The 17,579-nt window shown below is 39.9% G+C and overlaps 1 protein-coding gene across 1 annotated transcript in view; it reads right to left on the bottom strand.

Annotated features, from left to right (window-relative positions):
* ADSS (adenylosuccinate synthase) overlaps window positions 1-12,345 on the bottom strand; it is a 39,434-nt gene extending 27,089 nt beyond the window's left edge. Inside the window, exon 1 of the mRNA XM_027683884.1 lies at window positions 12,082-12,345. Within this exon, the coding sequence (XP_027539685.1) occupies window positions 12,082-12,243 (162 nt within the window). The 5' untranslated portion in view covers window positions 12,244-12,345. The remainder of the gene's footprint in view (window positions 1-12,081) is intronic.
* Between the last annotated feature and the right edge of the window lie 5,234 nt (window positions 12,346-17,579).

The following is a 17,579-nucleotide window of genomic DNA, read 5'->3' as shown; positions in this document are numbered from 1 at the left end:
AATATTTTATTCCAAAATTATGCAAAAGACACTTTCTGAAGGACAGTAAAGACACAAATACCTAATAAAAAACACAAGCACAGAAGCCCTTTTGAGGGGGAAAAAAACCAACAAAAAAATCCCCAAAAAACCTAACAAAACAGTTCAGGACAGGCCATGTAGGTAGGACCAGAAGAGAGCTTTCAAGGTCAAAACACAGACCCACTGAACCTGCTTCATAAATTTTTGTGTTCTCTCCCTCTGCTTCCATGGTTTCCATGCTCTAATACAGCTGTTATAAGAGTGGTCTAACCCCACTGACCTAACACAGGAAGGAAAAAAAACCACACCAAAACAAAGCAACCACACACACACACAAAAGACCCGCTTGTGTCTTTATGTGCTTCCCAAAAACACGTTTGTGAAAATTTTCCTTTTTCACTGCTGCATCTCACAGGATGTTACAATACTAGATACAGCATTGTAAACTCTCAGATCACCTGACAGAAAAGGAGAATAAAGATTTTGGACCTAAATAAGACTGTCTCAAGTCTCTTAAGAAACTTTTTCTTCTCCGCAAAACCTCCTGCCTCTGTCAGTTTAAACACTAGGAAAAACATGTATAATTAAAAAAAAAATAAATTCATAATACTCTAAACATTAATCACTGAAATTCTGATTTCCATCCAACCAACAACTGTGCATATTATTTTCTTAAATTCAGAATTACCAAAGAGAAGATAAATCGTTGTGTTCATTTCTAATTATAGCCCTGTGCACATCATTCAAGTTCAGTTACACACAGTAGAATCCCTACACACTGCGAGCTTCTCATTTCAATAGGCACAATCTAGAATATCCCAACATTTTGTTATTTTAAATCTTTTCATTCTGGAATTCATGCCAGAAGGTATTTGCTAGTTACCTGAACATTTTCTTAGCACAGCATCATCCCAGAACATACCAAGGACACAAAATCAAAGAAACACAAGAGAAAAGCAGATGCTTATTCCCCAAGAGGTTGTATCACTTAATATTCAAATTGTGCGAACTGACAGTATGTTGTTGGAAAGTATTAGAAAAAATATTAGGAAAAAAAATCAGTTTTTAATATTACACCAGCACTAGGAATCTAATGAAGTTAATGTGCATAATGCTTAATTTTTGCTTATTTAACAATGAAATATCTCTCTAGATTAGGTTATTACTAGGCTATTTAGGTAAGAATATAAACAGACTTCTCCCTTTAAGTTCTAATACAGCTCACTTAGAAGAGAGTGACTTTTTTTAAAAAAAAAAAGCCAAACCATTTCTCTTTAGGTTTTCCTTACATTAGAAAATAGCCTCCAGACTTGGGCTCATTTCATCACAGAAAAATCAGTATGTAGGAAAAGAACAAAGAACAGAACACAAAAGCGATTCTCCATCTAGCAACAAAGCAGCAACCCAAAACAAAGACCACTAAGAACCAGTAACAACACACTATACTCCTATCTAGATGCTAACACAGCCACTACTTGTGAAGTCCCAAGCATACTTTGCTTCAATACAGCACCATTTATTTGTCCATCTCTATCAAGGTACAGAACTGCAGTTTAAGTACACTTTGAGGTTTCCAAAATTGGATTTTCTGCTTCAGCAACCTTCTTAGCACTAAAAAGTTAAAAGCATTGTTTGTGTGACCCTTCTCCTTTTCTTCTATTATTTTTTTCCTTGTATTTTTCAGCACAGTATTTGGAACAGTTCTCTTTCCTTTCCCAAAGGATTTTTTGGTGACCAAAGAATCTGCACTTTCAGCAGCCCACAGATGTACCAAATTACAATGTTAAATTGTGTCTCTAATTGAATTTCTACAACTTTCAACCGCCAGGAGCATGAACCTTTTAACAGAAAGTAATATAAATACAAGCTGTCCTTCCTTAACTTTTGACTTTACCTTGGAGTCAATACCTAGGACCACTGCTGTTGCTCAAGACTTTGAAATACACCAAAGATAGGGTAGTTGGTTTCATCGTTGGACCCAGTCTCCAGTTTTTCAAGATTCCCAATTGCAGCCTACACTGCTGCCAGCAATGCTGAAGGAAGAACTGCCACCAGGTGACACTGAACACTTGTGCTGGTAACACGGAAAACATGACCTTGCTCAAAGTGAAAGGAAAACCAAACACCTATTTTTTTCCCCACAACAATATCAGTTCAAACAATTCATGGAATTAGGAAGTCGGACATCTTAGAAATAGCTGCTCTAATCATAGTCTTCATGCAAAAAGAAACAAACCAAAACAGAATAGGAAAAACCACCTCAGCCATGAAAGCTTCCTAGTATTATTTAAAGAGTTGCTGGTTTGGTTGGGGGGGGCTGTTTGTTTTTTAAAGCTTCTGCACATATCCAGCTGAGAAGGGTACCAGTTGAATTGGAAAGAAAATATTTCTTTCCATTTATCTGAGGACACAGCGTAAAAGTCAGCATGAATAGCAAGTGTGAAACTATGCCACGTGTCCCAACATGACATGAACATGTTGGAGTAAGTCCGGAGTAGGGCCACGAAGATGATCAGTTTTGCCGAATCTCTCCCGTGAACACAGGTTGAGAGAGTAGGGCTTGTTCAGTTTGGAGAAGAGAATGCTTTGGGGTGACCTTACTGAAGCCTCCCACTACCTGCAGGAAACCTACAAGAGAGCTGGAGAGGGACTTCTGACAAGACCACATAGCAATAGGACAAGAGGGAATGGCTTTAAACTGAAAGGGGGTAGGTTTAGATTAGGTATTAGGAAGAAACTCCTTACTGTGAGGGTGGTGAGGCACTGGAACAGGTTGCCCAGAGAACTGGTGGATGCCCCATCCCTGGAAGTGTCTAAGACCAGGCTGGGGCTCTGAGCAACCTAGTCTAGTGGAAGCTGTCCCTGGCAATGGCAGGGGAGTTGGAACTAGATAGTCTTTAAAGTCCCTTCCAACTCAAACCACTCTATGTTTCTATGATTTCAGTATATGGATTTAGTTTAGGGACTTCTTAGTTTGATGCTCTGATGGATGAACAATTTAAAATCCTATTAAGAGACAGTAGCTTTTTTTCTTCTTACATAATCCTGACACTACTGAATTATAGTATTATTTTAGAGTCTTTCAAGTGGAATATTGAAAGTAAGATCAGGTGCATGAGCTTTACCCAGTCTATAATATTTTAAGCAAAACCTGTTGTAGGATAACCATATACATAGGCTTTTTAAAAGGTACTATTCCAGCTTTACTGGTACAGTATGCTTAAATCGCTTTCTTGAAAAAGCATATGATCCCTAACCAGTAGCTGGTAATCTTGAAATATCCAAGCTATTCAACATGTAGAAAAGTTAAGTATACAGGACATATGACAGAAAGGTGCACACCAAGAGACAAATTATCATACTAGTACTGTTAGAGCGACAGCAATTCTTGTAACAAACCCCCATATTTACCTGATTTTCTAGAAGCCTAATTCCATAAAACATTCCCTATGAAACACTACTTTTGAAATCTTTTACAGTGGTAAGCTGCTCAGAGATATTTTTTTTTAAGAAAAAAAAAAAAAAGGTTTTTTCTTTCAGCTTGATAAAGAATATTAAGTAGCCTAAAAATCCTTCTCACTGTAAGCACCACACCCAAGAATCTGCATATTCAATTTAGATAGGTTGATCAGTACTACACACAAGATACTATTCTAAAACATACCTATCCTGGCAAATGTGAAAAGAATCAGTGACACATGCACAGAGGGGTTATTAGATAGCAAAGGCAGCTGCAAGTATTGCTCATCTGGGGGCTGTTTGATAAACATTCTTTGGAAACACCCTTTTTGCAATAGTTTTGAGTGCCTGAAAATACTAATTTGGAAGGGGAAAAAGTCAGCTAGCTATCTGCTAGCTGACATTGGACTAGACACAAGCTTGAAACATCAATAAATCAAACAAGTGACTCCCACTAGCCAAAATCTACTATCAAAGTGCTGGAAGGCAACACTTGCCACAAACACCATGCTTGTGCACCTGACACAAATACACCAGGTAACACAACACTGTGCCATGGTCCAGATGGTACTACTGGAAAACTTACAGAGGACTAATCAATAATATCGAAGAGGACACATTTAAAACACACTGATTGAACAGTGTTTCTAACAGAACATCTATGGTAATTTTAAGGTCAATCATGTCAGCACTTCCCCCATCTATGCAAAATTACTTACTGCCTCTTGCCTTCTATAGCTTTTAACTATCATAACAGCCACCTAAAGTATTTTGGGTAAAGAACAGAATAGAGCTAGCAACAATACTCATGCAAGTACCTGACTACAGTTTTATGGGTTTTTTTTTTTTCCTTAGAGGTCTGAACAGTGAAACGATTTTTAAAAGTGTAACTCTTAGAAAGGTATATTTTGGATCCAGACTGGTAAACTCTAATCTTTAAAGTTGTTCATACATTCAAGTCTTCTCCCTTTGAACCTTCCCACAGCACAAGAGCTCTTTAGCTTGTTATATTCTGTCCATGTACAACAGCTTTCAAATCACATACAAAGCATGGAGAAGGAGCATTGATAATAATATTTAACAGCAATTTTTCTTCTGGAATTGCATTGCTGTACTAGTGAGAAGCCCTTAGGGAACATTAATGTATTGAGCTGATTCACTAGATAAGTAAGAAGCAATCTTTTTTTCTGGACTTATGGCAGTAATTTGGCAAAATAGTAATGACTTATGTTGGTCTTCAGAAAGCTGTACTGATGACTACTTCATCAGCCTTTTTGCAACGTGACCTCTAATGACAGGATTAAAGAGAGATGCTCTTTTTAAACAAAAAGATTATTTTCTTGCTGAATTTAAATAGCACAATAAAGTTTATCAGCTAAGACTTCAAGTTTACAGTGAGTAACCAGCACTACCAAAACTGAGCTAATGGAACTGGGTGTTACAAACTCTGGTTTATTCTATATGCCTGCTAACTTAGAAGCTTATCTAAACCTAAGTGAAGCCAACAATTGAGGAAACATGGAATCTCCAAAAAGACTCTGAAAATGATACAAAGCCCTGCTCAAGTGCTTACACAGGGACATCCTGAACCAGAACCTTTTTCCTCCGGTAAGTTTGATTAAAGAAGTTCCTTGCTCCTGGGTTTGCCTGAAAAGTATGCAAAGGACTTGACCAATCAAGGGATAAGGATCTGCAGTTCTTCCATTTCCTGGCACATGGGACTCTTCCAGAAAAAATGTGCATATTTAATATAGCCATTTTTCACTTAATTTCAAATTCATTCTAACTTAAAACTTTGAGGGTTTCCCGTTCTCTTTTAGAAAAAAAATGCCAACAGTCTAATAGGAAACATGAATGTGCCAACTCAGATTTTCAGCAAAACCAAAAAGGAAAGCAGAGTTGCTTGTTCTTAAAATGAAAGCAAAAATACAACTCCTCATTATAAGAAAAAAAAAATACATTCCTTGCTTTTTAAAACCTTTGTGTAGAGCACAAAGAGCAAGAATAAACGTGTGCCACATGTGCTAGCCAAGGAAGCATACACTTCAGTGTGACGCACATGCATATACGTAAGTAGAACATGCAAGTAAAAAAGCACTGCACGTGAAACTAAGATGGAGGAACAATAGTGTATCTTTCTCCATTTTAGATCTATGTAAGTTGACTTACGTTTTTTATTTTCAGAGTATGTCTCCATTAGTCAAGGGCAGACTAGACGTTAGTATAACAACCAGAATGGGTAAATTCATTTTAGACACATCAAGACAGCAGTTCAAACCCCACTGCCTCACCTGCAGCCAGCAGTACTCCTGTAACCGCTAAGACCGGTTTGCATTACTGCAACTTTACCTGGCAGTAGAGGTGCATAGGGAAAAAAACATTTGAGGAAAGTAGACTGGAATTACAATTAACAGCATATTGTGAATGGCTTTCTATACTGGTACTAAACACGAAAGTATTTAAAGCAGCTCTGAAATACTGACGTGCATTTAAGAGAACCATCTACCCAAAAAGTCTATGATGACAATCACTGCCTTTTCTTATGACATGATCATGCCAAGTTGTCTATCTCAAAAATACGATGCCTCAGGGAAGAGCAAAAAAGTCTTTCAAGTTATTTCCTCTAGAATAAAAATTAGTTGTCTACTTTAAAGAGATGTTATCTCATGCAACGTTTAGGAAGAAGCCATAGACTCCTTTCAACTCTCCCCATCAGATGTGTGTGTGCATAATTTTTTCTACAGTTTACTTTTATTGCTACCACATTCCAGCATTCATTTTTAGCTCAGGGCAACCACTGTTGTTTCTGAGCTAGCAGTCCAAGTGACTGCCAAGTTGGACAAGAAGCAAGTCGATGCTGCTTTGGCATCATATGGTTGTAAACATTTTCTTTTAACTCTTAGAAGAAAAGTCAAAAATACTTAAAGAAAGCTGGATACTACCACTACTTACAAGAAACACACAAAAGGCTGCTTCTTGCCACAATCAGATTCTGTGAATGCTGAGCACATCTTTAAAAAGGTCATCAGTCTAGGGAAGAGACATATCTGAACCTCTGTGACACACCCCAACTAGGCACAGCTTTGCAGTTTCTAGGCTATTTGCTCTCATTTGAATACATAGTGTCAAAAACCTATTTTGAACTTCAGACTGCAAACAATCCCCCTTTCAAAAATGCATAAATAATTAAAAAGAACTAAAAAAAAAAATCAAGGTTTTGATAACCAATTCATTCTCTCACATCCCAGATGTTGTGATTAATTTCTTTCTCCCCCCTCCAACCCCAATTAGTTAACAGCTAACGAACTCTATTCTACTCTGAATAACATATTCCTGAATTTCAGTACGAACAACATCCAGCAGCTAGCCATTTTCTCATTTAACAAATCCATTCATGTTTGCAAGACCTAAACCTAGTTCAAGGAGCCATTATGTCACAGACTTATTATGAAGGTGTCTGAAACTTTGGCTAGACATCAGAAATTTTTGAGCATGTAGTACAAGTATTGCTGAATCAGAACAAGATCAAGAGTATAGTTTGAGGCAGCATATGACAGAATAAACACATTATTTTACACATTCACCTATGGTCTAACAAATAAAACATTAACTTTATTGAAGTCTATTAATCTCAAGAAACTCCATCTATTTCTCTGTAGTGACAGAATTAGCTCTGATGAACTGCTATTGAAAGACAGTATTCAGAAAGACTCTTTAGAGATAGTTTTGACTTTGTTTTATCTCACTTGCAAAACTTTATATTGTTGTAATGCCTGCATATGTTAGGTAGGCAACAGGAGTCATTATTCAAGTCCAGAATAAAGACCAATTTATCCCAAAGAGATAGAAGACATCAAGTGAGGCAGGCAGATCAGGAACAAGAAAAATGTTCAAAGCACAGATTCGTCCAGCGCTACATTGCTTCAGTGCACAAAACCCTACCAGTGTTTGCTACAGTCATAAGAATATTCAAGAAAGGACAACAAAACCAAAAAGTGACTTTGGGAATACTTACAGGGAACATCTTCCAAATGTGTGAGGTAGTATAGTACAAATAGAAAAAGCATTTGAAATCTTAATAAGCTGCTACAGAGTACTGCATCTTAACCAACCAAACACACACATTAAGCTTTTGTAGTAATGGTAAGATTGAAAGAGCAATAAGAAATCAGTAGATCAAGGTGTAATTTGCTCTTCAGTGCTCTTAAGGCTGCCCTTGTTTATGGCACAAACTTTATGAACCGTAAAATCAGATTTCAACTGTTATTCTATTTAAAATAACCCTGACTTTGTGTGATTGTTTACAATAACAAGAGATCACCTGTCAGTGATGCTCTAAAGCAGGTCTGTAAAGCATATGACTCACTGATGGAGTAGGCCAAAGAACTCATTTTAGTGACCTCTCTTTCCTCACCAGAGCACATCACTGGCGCACTGCCAACAACTACAAGGTCCAAAAGTGCACCCAGCACTGAAAAAAAGAAAGCTCTGGCTAGGCATCACTTACTGAATGCCTGAGCAACTAAGAAAAAGCACTAATAGCTATAGCTATTGATTCTGCTATTCCTAATTCTGCATGGCTTGCATGGGCTTTAGACTAAAACATTTTTTAAAATGAGAATATTTAGAAAAACAGTGGGCTTGGTGAATCGAAGATAAAAAAATTCCAGTTCAAAACAAAAAGTGGCCATATACAGATTATAATATGGAGGTATCAGGCAGCATTGGTGTGAGGACTTCAGTCAGCAGTTGTCAGCTGGTCGATGGTAACTGCTTAACCCCAAGGATCTGCACACTGAAGACTTCTCTAGATCGTGCACTGCAGTTGCCACATATCAAGTGATCAGCAGTGGCATTGCTAAACACACTGTTGTTGGGGCAGGAGGAAGAGGAAAAGGGACTACAAAGACTTCACACACTGTAATTCCCATGCATTAGCAGTTCAGGAGTAGGAATCGTGTGACCACACAGCAGGTAGACCACACTGAAACTAGATGAGAAGATTTGGTAAGAAGCCGCAAATCTGCTTAGAAGTAGCAACAAGATGTACAACAGAACCGAAGAAGCAGGAAAATGGGATTCTTTAGCATAGGGAACATGGCATAGAAATTATGTGGAGGCTTAGAAATCTTACCTCTGTGAATTATATTCTCTGAATAAATCAGCTCCCTCCAACAGTAAGAATAGGAAGCGAACAAAAATTTGCTGACGAAATGAGTGAATGAGAACAGATTCACGCAGTGCAGACATTACATATTTTGCTGTATGGCACACATTGGTAGATTGAGTGGAGGGGCGGTGCTAATGCAAGAGACACATAGCGTATCTTGGTACTGTATTTGATAAAATTATTATCTAAAATAATTTGCTTGCATTAACTTGCCACTTCCATCATTCCCACAAACGAATGAAACTTAATTTCCCAATTTGGTTGCATTCTGCAATGGTAGGAAGTCCCTTGATCAGAACAAGAAGCTTTTTCCTTTAACTCTCCATTACCTGGGGAATTGATGAAAACACAATGCATACTTTTCAAAACTGCCATGTTTGATGACAGCAAGGCTAGCTGCTTACTAAGAGGAAACAATGCCAATCAAAACACACAAACCCACAATTTCTCTGGCAACTATCTGTGAATCTCAAACCAGTTCTTGTTCTATTTTATTGTCTGGACTACGATTTATGTGATAGCAGGTAAACAGACTTTGTTCTTTAAGCCACTGAAAACAAGATGTAAGTTTAAGGGCAAAAGTCTCACCAATGCGTTTGTTTTATCAACAGCATCATTTTACCAGATATCTCCTAGAGGTAAATCAAGACCAGTTCAACTTTTACAGTAGAAGAACAAGTACATGTTATGTAGACGTGTTTGTTTAAACTGTATCTGAACCCTTGGTGCTAGCAACATTTTCACAAAACTATCATAGTTGCCAACTTTAGCAACAACATGTGGCCCCTTGGATGTATTTTAATTTTAGCTTAGCCTCTTCAAACAATTGGATTTGAAACCATAATACTAATTCTGATAAATGCAACGCTGTCTCCTGAAAAGAAAATACCATTCTCTTGCTTTGAGCCCAAGACTCCTTTCCACAAACTCTAAATCCAAGATAAAATACTTGGGAGGGTAGTGTTTAAAAGAAGTAGTCATATTGCAACTTACTTCCTGACACACTCATTCAGCTAACTGTGCCTAAGTAAGTACCTGGTTCCAAATGCCACAGCTGGCCAATCAAACAAGTCACTGGAATCATAAGCACACCTGCTACATAGGAGACAAGAAGGCACGGCCATAGATTTGAGAGTACAACTTCTTGGAATGCCTTTACAGGCATTGTAAAATTAAGTGATAAGTTGCTTCTCATTTCTGGGGCAGGACGTTTTTATGCTTTGCATCTGCCCAGAACAAGGGTCAACCCTGGAGTGTTTCACTGCAAGTATAACCCAAGTTTCTAAGACATCTTAGACCTGCTACAACAACTTCCCTAGTCCTCCAACAGATGTACTAATAAATTTTCCACAAGAACACACTGGAAATATTTGATGTTATCCACAGGCATTCTAGCAACTCTGGCGTGATGAACAGAAAGAACCATCCCGGAATATGTAAGAGTATAGTGTTGAAATAAGGATCAGAAGCTCCAGTTATGGAAAGCTGATATTAGCAAGGGCCAGACCAAGTGTGTTGTGACTTTTTTTTCTGGACTTGGACCACTACAAAAAGCACAAAGGTCACACTCTAATTTACCAGCAGTAACAAAAACATCACAAATATGCTCGCATACATAACAAGATTATGTAATAATACTATTATTTAATAATTTAATAATAGATTTATTTAATAGCTCAGTACCACTGAAAGAAAATATTCCTATTTTCCCCTCTCATTCTGAGAAATTGTTCTTTGTGCTTGCCCTCTCCTGGGCTCTCCTATTCACCAAGGCCCTCTAAGCCAATAAAATTCAGTTTTATTTTCTAAAACCGCAGCAAGTAAATCCAACAGAAAATAGTTTCCTGCCACTCCGATGAGTTTAATCAACTTACAGAAGTGTTCAAGTGCCAGAGTCAGTACATGGGAGGAGACTTGGGGAGCACGGCCATCAACAGGAAAGGGAATAAAGGAGGAAGAAAAACTCCTTCCTTCATCAGAAGCAACAAGTGTTAGAAATGGCAGAACTGGCCAGGAAATTCAAGCCTGAGATAACACCATAATTTTTCCCTTTTCTTGATCCTTTACCAAGTGGATTCAAAACAAGTAACAAATACATTAAGACATGTGCACACAGAATTCTCTGTCTCTCCTCCAAAACTTCCTAGCATTAAACATACACACTCACCTAGGTGCCCTTCAAGTTTCAAGAACAAAGTCGTAAAGGACGTAAAGGATGAACTGAGTCACTCTGTTCTATGACCCACAAAGCCAGGCAGTCATGCCAAAGCACCAAATCAGATTATTTTAAAAAAACATGATCTAAGGTGGAAAAAAAATTTCATTTGTGAAAACATTATTTAAAAATATGTTTGTTTACTTCAAAATTAAATTCTCTGAAGTTCAAGGTATTGATTTGTCAGCTTTGCAAGGACTCGTTTTTTAAAACACCAGTTTATGTGCAGTTCTCATTGGATAACACAAACCTTCAGCGTCTGCACTCTCCGGGGAATGGTATGCTTTTCCAAAATACGTCTATTTAAGAGCAAATTTAAATTGTGCATTCAACAAAAGCACATACATAACAACACTTACATGAAGCCTGCACATGCTGTAGGCATTTTATGCTACTGTATCTCTTAACTTTAAGAAAACACCGTGCATGGCTTTAGCTCATTGTGTTGTACTCTATAGCGCTACTGAACTAGAGATGTTAAGAAAAACATCTCCTCAGATCTGTGTTGTTTTAACGTAGGCATTTAAGAGTACTGTGCTTGCAGGCTAGACTCGTCTGGTTGTTTGTTTGTTTTTCTCTTGCCGGAATAAGGCCTCTACACAGAGAAGAAAAATTATAAATAAATAAACAAACAGCTAATGTAGGATTCCATTGACACAACAATCTTGAAAGCAAGGGTAGGCATGCTCTAGCAGCTCGTTTTAGCCGAAGAGCCCGAGTTGTGGCGGACTACAGGGATCCCCCCACGTGCATCCTGCAACTCGCGCTCGACTCCGCGCTGCTCCCGGCGCTGCGGCCCGGGAGGGCTCCCGCCGACACAGCCGGGAAGGGGATCCTGGCCCCGCGGCGATGCTGCGGGAGCAGCCGAGCGCGGCCCCATCCCGGCGCCCCCCCCAACACGAAGAGTGGGAAGCCTGAGGGGGAGGGAGGACGCGATCCCGGGCGCGTTCCTCCTACCAGGGGCCAGCTCTGGGCGACGAGGAGGGCGCCCTCCTCCTCCTCCCCCGGCGCCGGGACAAAGAAGGCGCGGGAGGTCTGCGGGGCAGCGGAGCCTTTCCCGGCGAGAGCCCCACAGCCTCCGCCGACCACGGCCCTGCGCCTCCCCAGTCACTGGGTGGAGAACCGTGGCGAGCACAAGCGCCCGGCGGGGCCGCCCGCCTCAAGGTGACACCCGCGGCCTCCTCTGAGCCCCCGGCCGCCTCCTCCTCCTCCTCACCTGGCACCTGCAGACGATGTCGGCGTCCTGCGCCAGCAGATCCACCACCTTGCCCTTGCCCTCGTCGCCCCACTGTGCGCCCAGCACGACGGTGACCCTGTTGCCAGGGCGGCGGGCGGCGCACTCGCCGTTGGGGATGGCGGGGCCGCCGTGCTCCGCCATGGCTCGCGCTGCCCGCTCCGGCGCCGCTCCAGGCACATGCGGCAGCGCGCGGCGGCTCCGCTCCCCCCGCCTCCGCCTCCTCCTTCCCCTCCCCGCCGGGCGGGCGGGCGGTGCCGCCGTTCCCGCGTCCAGGTGGTGCCGCCGCCTACCAGCTTGGCCTGCCCCGCCGCTCCCCGCCAGCCCGACCCCTGCCCTCAGCTAGAGCTCCCCTCGCACTCCCGTGAAAAACCAGAGCCGCCACCGCTGCCCCCGGACGCCGTTTTCTTCCTGCCACTCCCTCCGCGCCTCGCGGCCGCGACTACATTACCCAGCGTGCCGCGCGGCCTCACCCGCGGGGAGGTCCACAGGGAGGCCTGCAGGGAGGCAAGCGCAGTGTACGCTGGGGCGCGTAGTCCCCTTTCGGCCACCTGCGGCAGGACGGCGCCCCGGCGGTTGCCCCAGGCGGCCCCGCGGCGGCAGAGGCTGAGCCGGGCGGGGGCCGTGCCAGGGCGGCCGGAACGGGATAGCGGCGGCGCCCAGCAGAGGTGGAAGGAGGGGGCCGGGGGGCGCAGATATTGTGCATGTTCCCCAGAAGTGGCTCCCGTTACCCCTCGGGTTTCAGCTGCCGCGGGACCTGCGTCCCTGTCGCGGGTGTCAGCCCTGCGTGTGTGTGTGTGTGCAGCGTGTCAGAGCATTGCCCGCGTGGTTAGTGTTGTTAGATTAATGATCTCAGGAGTGTAAATTACAGTTTGGGGAGCCAGGGGGTGAATGTAAGAGGCCATTTTCTCCAGAGACACCGGAACATGGCCCCAAGCCTATTCATGAGACCAAAAAAAAAAAAAAAAAAAAAAAAAAGAAAAAAACCCAAGAACAGAAAAAAGCTTTCATCATGTGTACTTGGAACTGACGTCTCAGTGGCTGTTTTCATTCTTTCCTGCTTCACAGAACCAACAACCCTGGGGGAAGATTTTTTTTTCTTGGTAAAGTAGCTATTAAAAAGACATAAAAAACTGAATGATGTAATTATTGCTAAGACAGTTATTCAAAGACCTGAGTCACTGAATAGTCACAGTCTGCAGCTGTCTGGCAGGTTGTAATGCTTGATTTTAGTTGCTTCTTTGCTCCTTCAGATTTACTCCAACCAAGAAGTCGGGGATCTATAAAAGACACTGGAGAAAAGTTTAACTGTGTCTTGTAAAGCTAGAGAGACATATAACATAATTAAATACAAAGTTGTCAGCATTTTTTTAAACAACTGAAAGTATCTAAATCCTGAATGTCAGTGCAAAGAGATGCTATGACCAAGTAGTCAGTTCAGAACAAAAATGTTGAACAATTGCAAATGATGGGAAGCAATTGTGTGTATACACTTCAAAGAGCGTAGTTCCTTAAAGATACCTTAATAGTCCGTATTTTGTCTGCTTGTCCTAAAAAAAATACATAGACATGGTTTCTGTATCACTGCACAGAGCTAGTCACTAAAAGCCACAAGGAGCTGCTGAAATCAGTTTCTCCAGTCTTGTTGACACAATGGCAAACTTTGTTTTACTGCACTCACTTCTGAGGCCATCGATCATCTCACCACTCCCCAAACAATGGTCAAGATTAATGTTTCAGGATATGATTTTCCAGTATAGCTGAATCATATTAACACCTCACCGTTGCCAATACAAATATTCCCTTGGATCTCAAAATAAATTTGAGCCTCTCATAGTGTCCTAGTAATGTGGTATTAGTGTAATGCCACTTTCCAAAGAGTCTCAGGCACAGGAATCCATTGTTCTGCTATTTTTTAGTGTAGAAGAGCTCTAAGATTATGTCTTGGTATGGTTTCTTGATAGGGAAGAAAGCTATAAAGACTTCACTTCCAGAAAACCTGTAAGTGTTTACTGAAGATCAAGTTAATCAATACTGACTGGTACTGTCAAGTTCAGAATTTTTATTTATTATATGGTATTATGTGCATCCATCATCCACCCCCTTTTCCTTGCAAACTAAATGGAGGCTTTCATTCTAATACTAAAAGATACTAAATACTCTTTATTGACACAACTCACTAACTGTATTTATAATATAGTCCTAAAACATGGTAACTCTTGACCAAAGCATGAACACAACTGGCGTCTAATGCCCCTTACCAAAAATAGGCATTGCATTTGTGGTTCATTCACTATAGGCAAGAAAACCATCAAGAGCATGCAATGGTACTGTACTGGGTTTTCCCTGTAACATACATGACTATAATAACTTTTTTTACTACTTGGGCAAGCTGAATCTGCTCTGTGAGAGGTCAGGTGGGTATTCAGAGGTGGCACAAAATAGCAAGAGTTTATATTCGAGGAATGAAGGAATGTGAATGCCTTTTCTGGCATTAGTAAGCTGGTATATAGGACTGACTTTGTAAAACTGAACCCATGGTAGAAACGCAAACTGATAAAGTTTAGGTTGTATTGTCTACGGGATTCTTCAATGCTATTGACTGGGTATGAAAAACTAGAGAGTTACATTTATCACAAATTCACTCTAATTTGGGTACATTCAGGCTTTTCATGCGACTGCATTTCCCGCCTCCCAGTAAATTACAAGAGACTCAGGAATTTTTTATAAATGCTGAACAGAAGCAGTATGAGACATGCATTTCATTCAGATGTGTCAAAGATACATGTGGAATTGTTACATCCATATGTTTTCAATTATACTGACAAAGTATCCCACATATTCCGATTGTGCATTTAAAAAACTATGTACAAAGTAGTTTAGAGGAGAATTTGGGTAAGATCTCCAGTAAATCAAAAGTAAGCATGAACAAAGAGAAAATGCTGTAACAAGCAAGAAGGCCAGATGGACTATTAGCTAATGGCTGATGGGTCATAGTGGGCTATTTCTTTCTCCTTAATACTTCTTAATTGTGTTGAAGGACTACTGAATTATGTTAATACTTTTTTGATACTGTTTCTCCTACTGTAAGCAATTTCTGAGTTTCAGGAAAAGTATAGATTGAAGAAATAACCGTTGGCAGTGAAAATGTCAGGGCACGTGGTCTATGGTAGGAGTTTTCTGTTAAAATTGGTTCTGCCTGTGACAGTGATGTATTACACAGATATTTTACACTGAGGTCTTATCTGCACTAGAACAGTGGTTGCAGAAAAGTAGTCTGTGGGCCATTGTTAGCTAATCTGCATATGTCCTACAGAACTGCGTTAAACAATAAAATTTTGAAGTTTTTCACTAATCTCATTAAAACATTCAATAAAATGTAAGTCAGTTTTACTTCCTGATTATTTACAGCATCTTTAGAGCATTTTCCTCATTTAATTTGATGTTAAGATGTAGAGTGACTCACAAAAAAATATTAGGTATTGATAGTGTCATAGTCAAAAGAAGTCTAAGGATCACTGTGCCAGACACGGTTGGCATCTGTAGCACTTCAAACTCTCCAGAATGCTGTCAGCTTAGCTTAGGGGGAAGAGAAATCATTATGCAGTTAGGACATACATAATTTTATTTGGACAGTATGCTAATGTAATTGAACCCTGCTTGTTGCTTGTTATTATTGTTTTTAAATTAGTTTTTCCAGTTAAAATTTCCCTTAATTATTTTTGTTACCTTTTTATTTTTGTTAATATTTTTATCATTATAAAAATAAGATTAAGAACATTATAAAGTAATTGTTTTATATGTTGTCACAAATTATTTGGACACACTAGCAAGTATTTTCAACCTTTTGGTTAGGTGTATCTAGAATATGAAAGAACTTCATTTATTGAATGGGAATTTCCTGATGTACGTACTGCACAAGATAATTGCTGTCTTTACAGAGCAGAAATGAAATGGAGATTTCTATATGTATGATACTGTAATTTAAATATATATGTTAAATAGCTTATAATATGTTAAATATTAAAATGGACAGATATGTTACAAGTTAGCTTTTATTACAGTGTTCCCCCCTGATTTTCATTGCTTTTTGTGATTTGAGTAGCAGCTTATCCTTCAGGACAGGTGAAAATAAGTTCCCTGTTCCTTGATGTTACATGTTAAGTGTGTACAAAGACACTGTGTTCTGTCTCTCTCTTAGTTTCTAACAGCATCAGCCACTGAAAGTTTAATAGAATGGATATGTGATAGATATTGGGTGATTTTTTTTCAGGACTTTTTAGATTTATAAATTTCTCAGAATATGTCTCTCTAAGTCAGAGAGAATGAAGCACTATGTAAGAGAAACAAACAAAAAAATCCCTAATGAAGTTATAAATCCTTTTTGTTGTTTTTATTCACTAAAAAGGATGTCAAACATCACACAATATTTAACAAAGAAAGATCTTTAATTCACCTTTTTCCTAGGTCTGGTTTTTGGTCAGAATAGGTCCCTTATTTAGGTCATTGCAAAAGTGTCAGCTCAAGGCAGGGGAGCACGGTAGCCCCAGTTTACACAGTCTTAATCTGTTTGAAAACAGCACCCTAAGTTCAGAATTTCTTGAAAGTGCAACTAGGGCTGTGGGTGAAAGCTACTGCATCAACAAAAATTCTATTTGGTTGTTAAATACAGGTTAGAATAAAGACTTTTGTTTCTGTTAACCTGTAACCCATATACCCAAGCTCTGATAAAGTCTTAATTTCTTTTGCTACTAGGTTTTGGGACATTATAGTATGAGACTAAACTGGTGAATGGGGTGAAGTGTGACCTTAAAGGTGGGTGATCGAGATGTGTCAGCTTTCAGAATGACCCATACCACATTCTTAGAGAGCTCAGGGGCTGGGAAATGCGCCCTGCCAGTTGTCTGTCATAAAGAGATTTGTTTATATACCTGTTGAGAGAGTCATCTTGTAGTTCCCCAGACTGTCACTGATATTGTACAGTAGTTAGGTTGTCTCACATATATGTAAAAAAAACTTGAGCCAAAAGCTTAGTGAATATTTTACGTGCTTTTAGGCTCAAGTTTCTCTCACATTCTTCTTTCTTTTTCCTTTTTTTCTTTTTTTTTTTTTTAATTTGGTCCAGTGTGCTTGTAAATAATGCTATAATCATTCAATCTCAGAGGTGTAGATTATCTGTCACTGAAATGCTGAACTGTAGATGTATGCTCTGTTTAATAAAAATGTGAGTTTTTTCTTAGAGGACACTAAAGTCCTAAATTTTCAAGATTTAATCTAAATACATTCTCAGAGGCCCTTATCTCACGTTAACTAGGGTTAAATATTTGTGGTTTGTGTGGTGTTTATTTTTTTAAATTTTAGTTCACCAAAACCAACACTGAACTGTCCATTTGCTGGGCATTAGAGAGCAAAACCACAGGTAAAGTCTAAGGTAAGCTGTGTAAATACATTGCGAGAAAACTAATTGTGTTATTTTCATT

Source organism: Neopelma chrysocephalum, unplaced genomic scaffold (assembly GCF_003984885.1).
Source record: "Neopelma chrysocephalum unplaced genomic scaffold, ASM398488v2 Primary Assembly neopelma1_23, whole genome shotgun sequence".
Taxonomy (NCBI): Eukaryota; Metazoa; Chordata; class Aves; order Passeriformes; family Pipridae; genus Neopelma; species Neopelma chrysocephalum.
The sequence above is the reverse complement of the archived record's forward strand: the minus strand, read 5'-3'. Positions and strand labels throughout refer to the sequence as shown.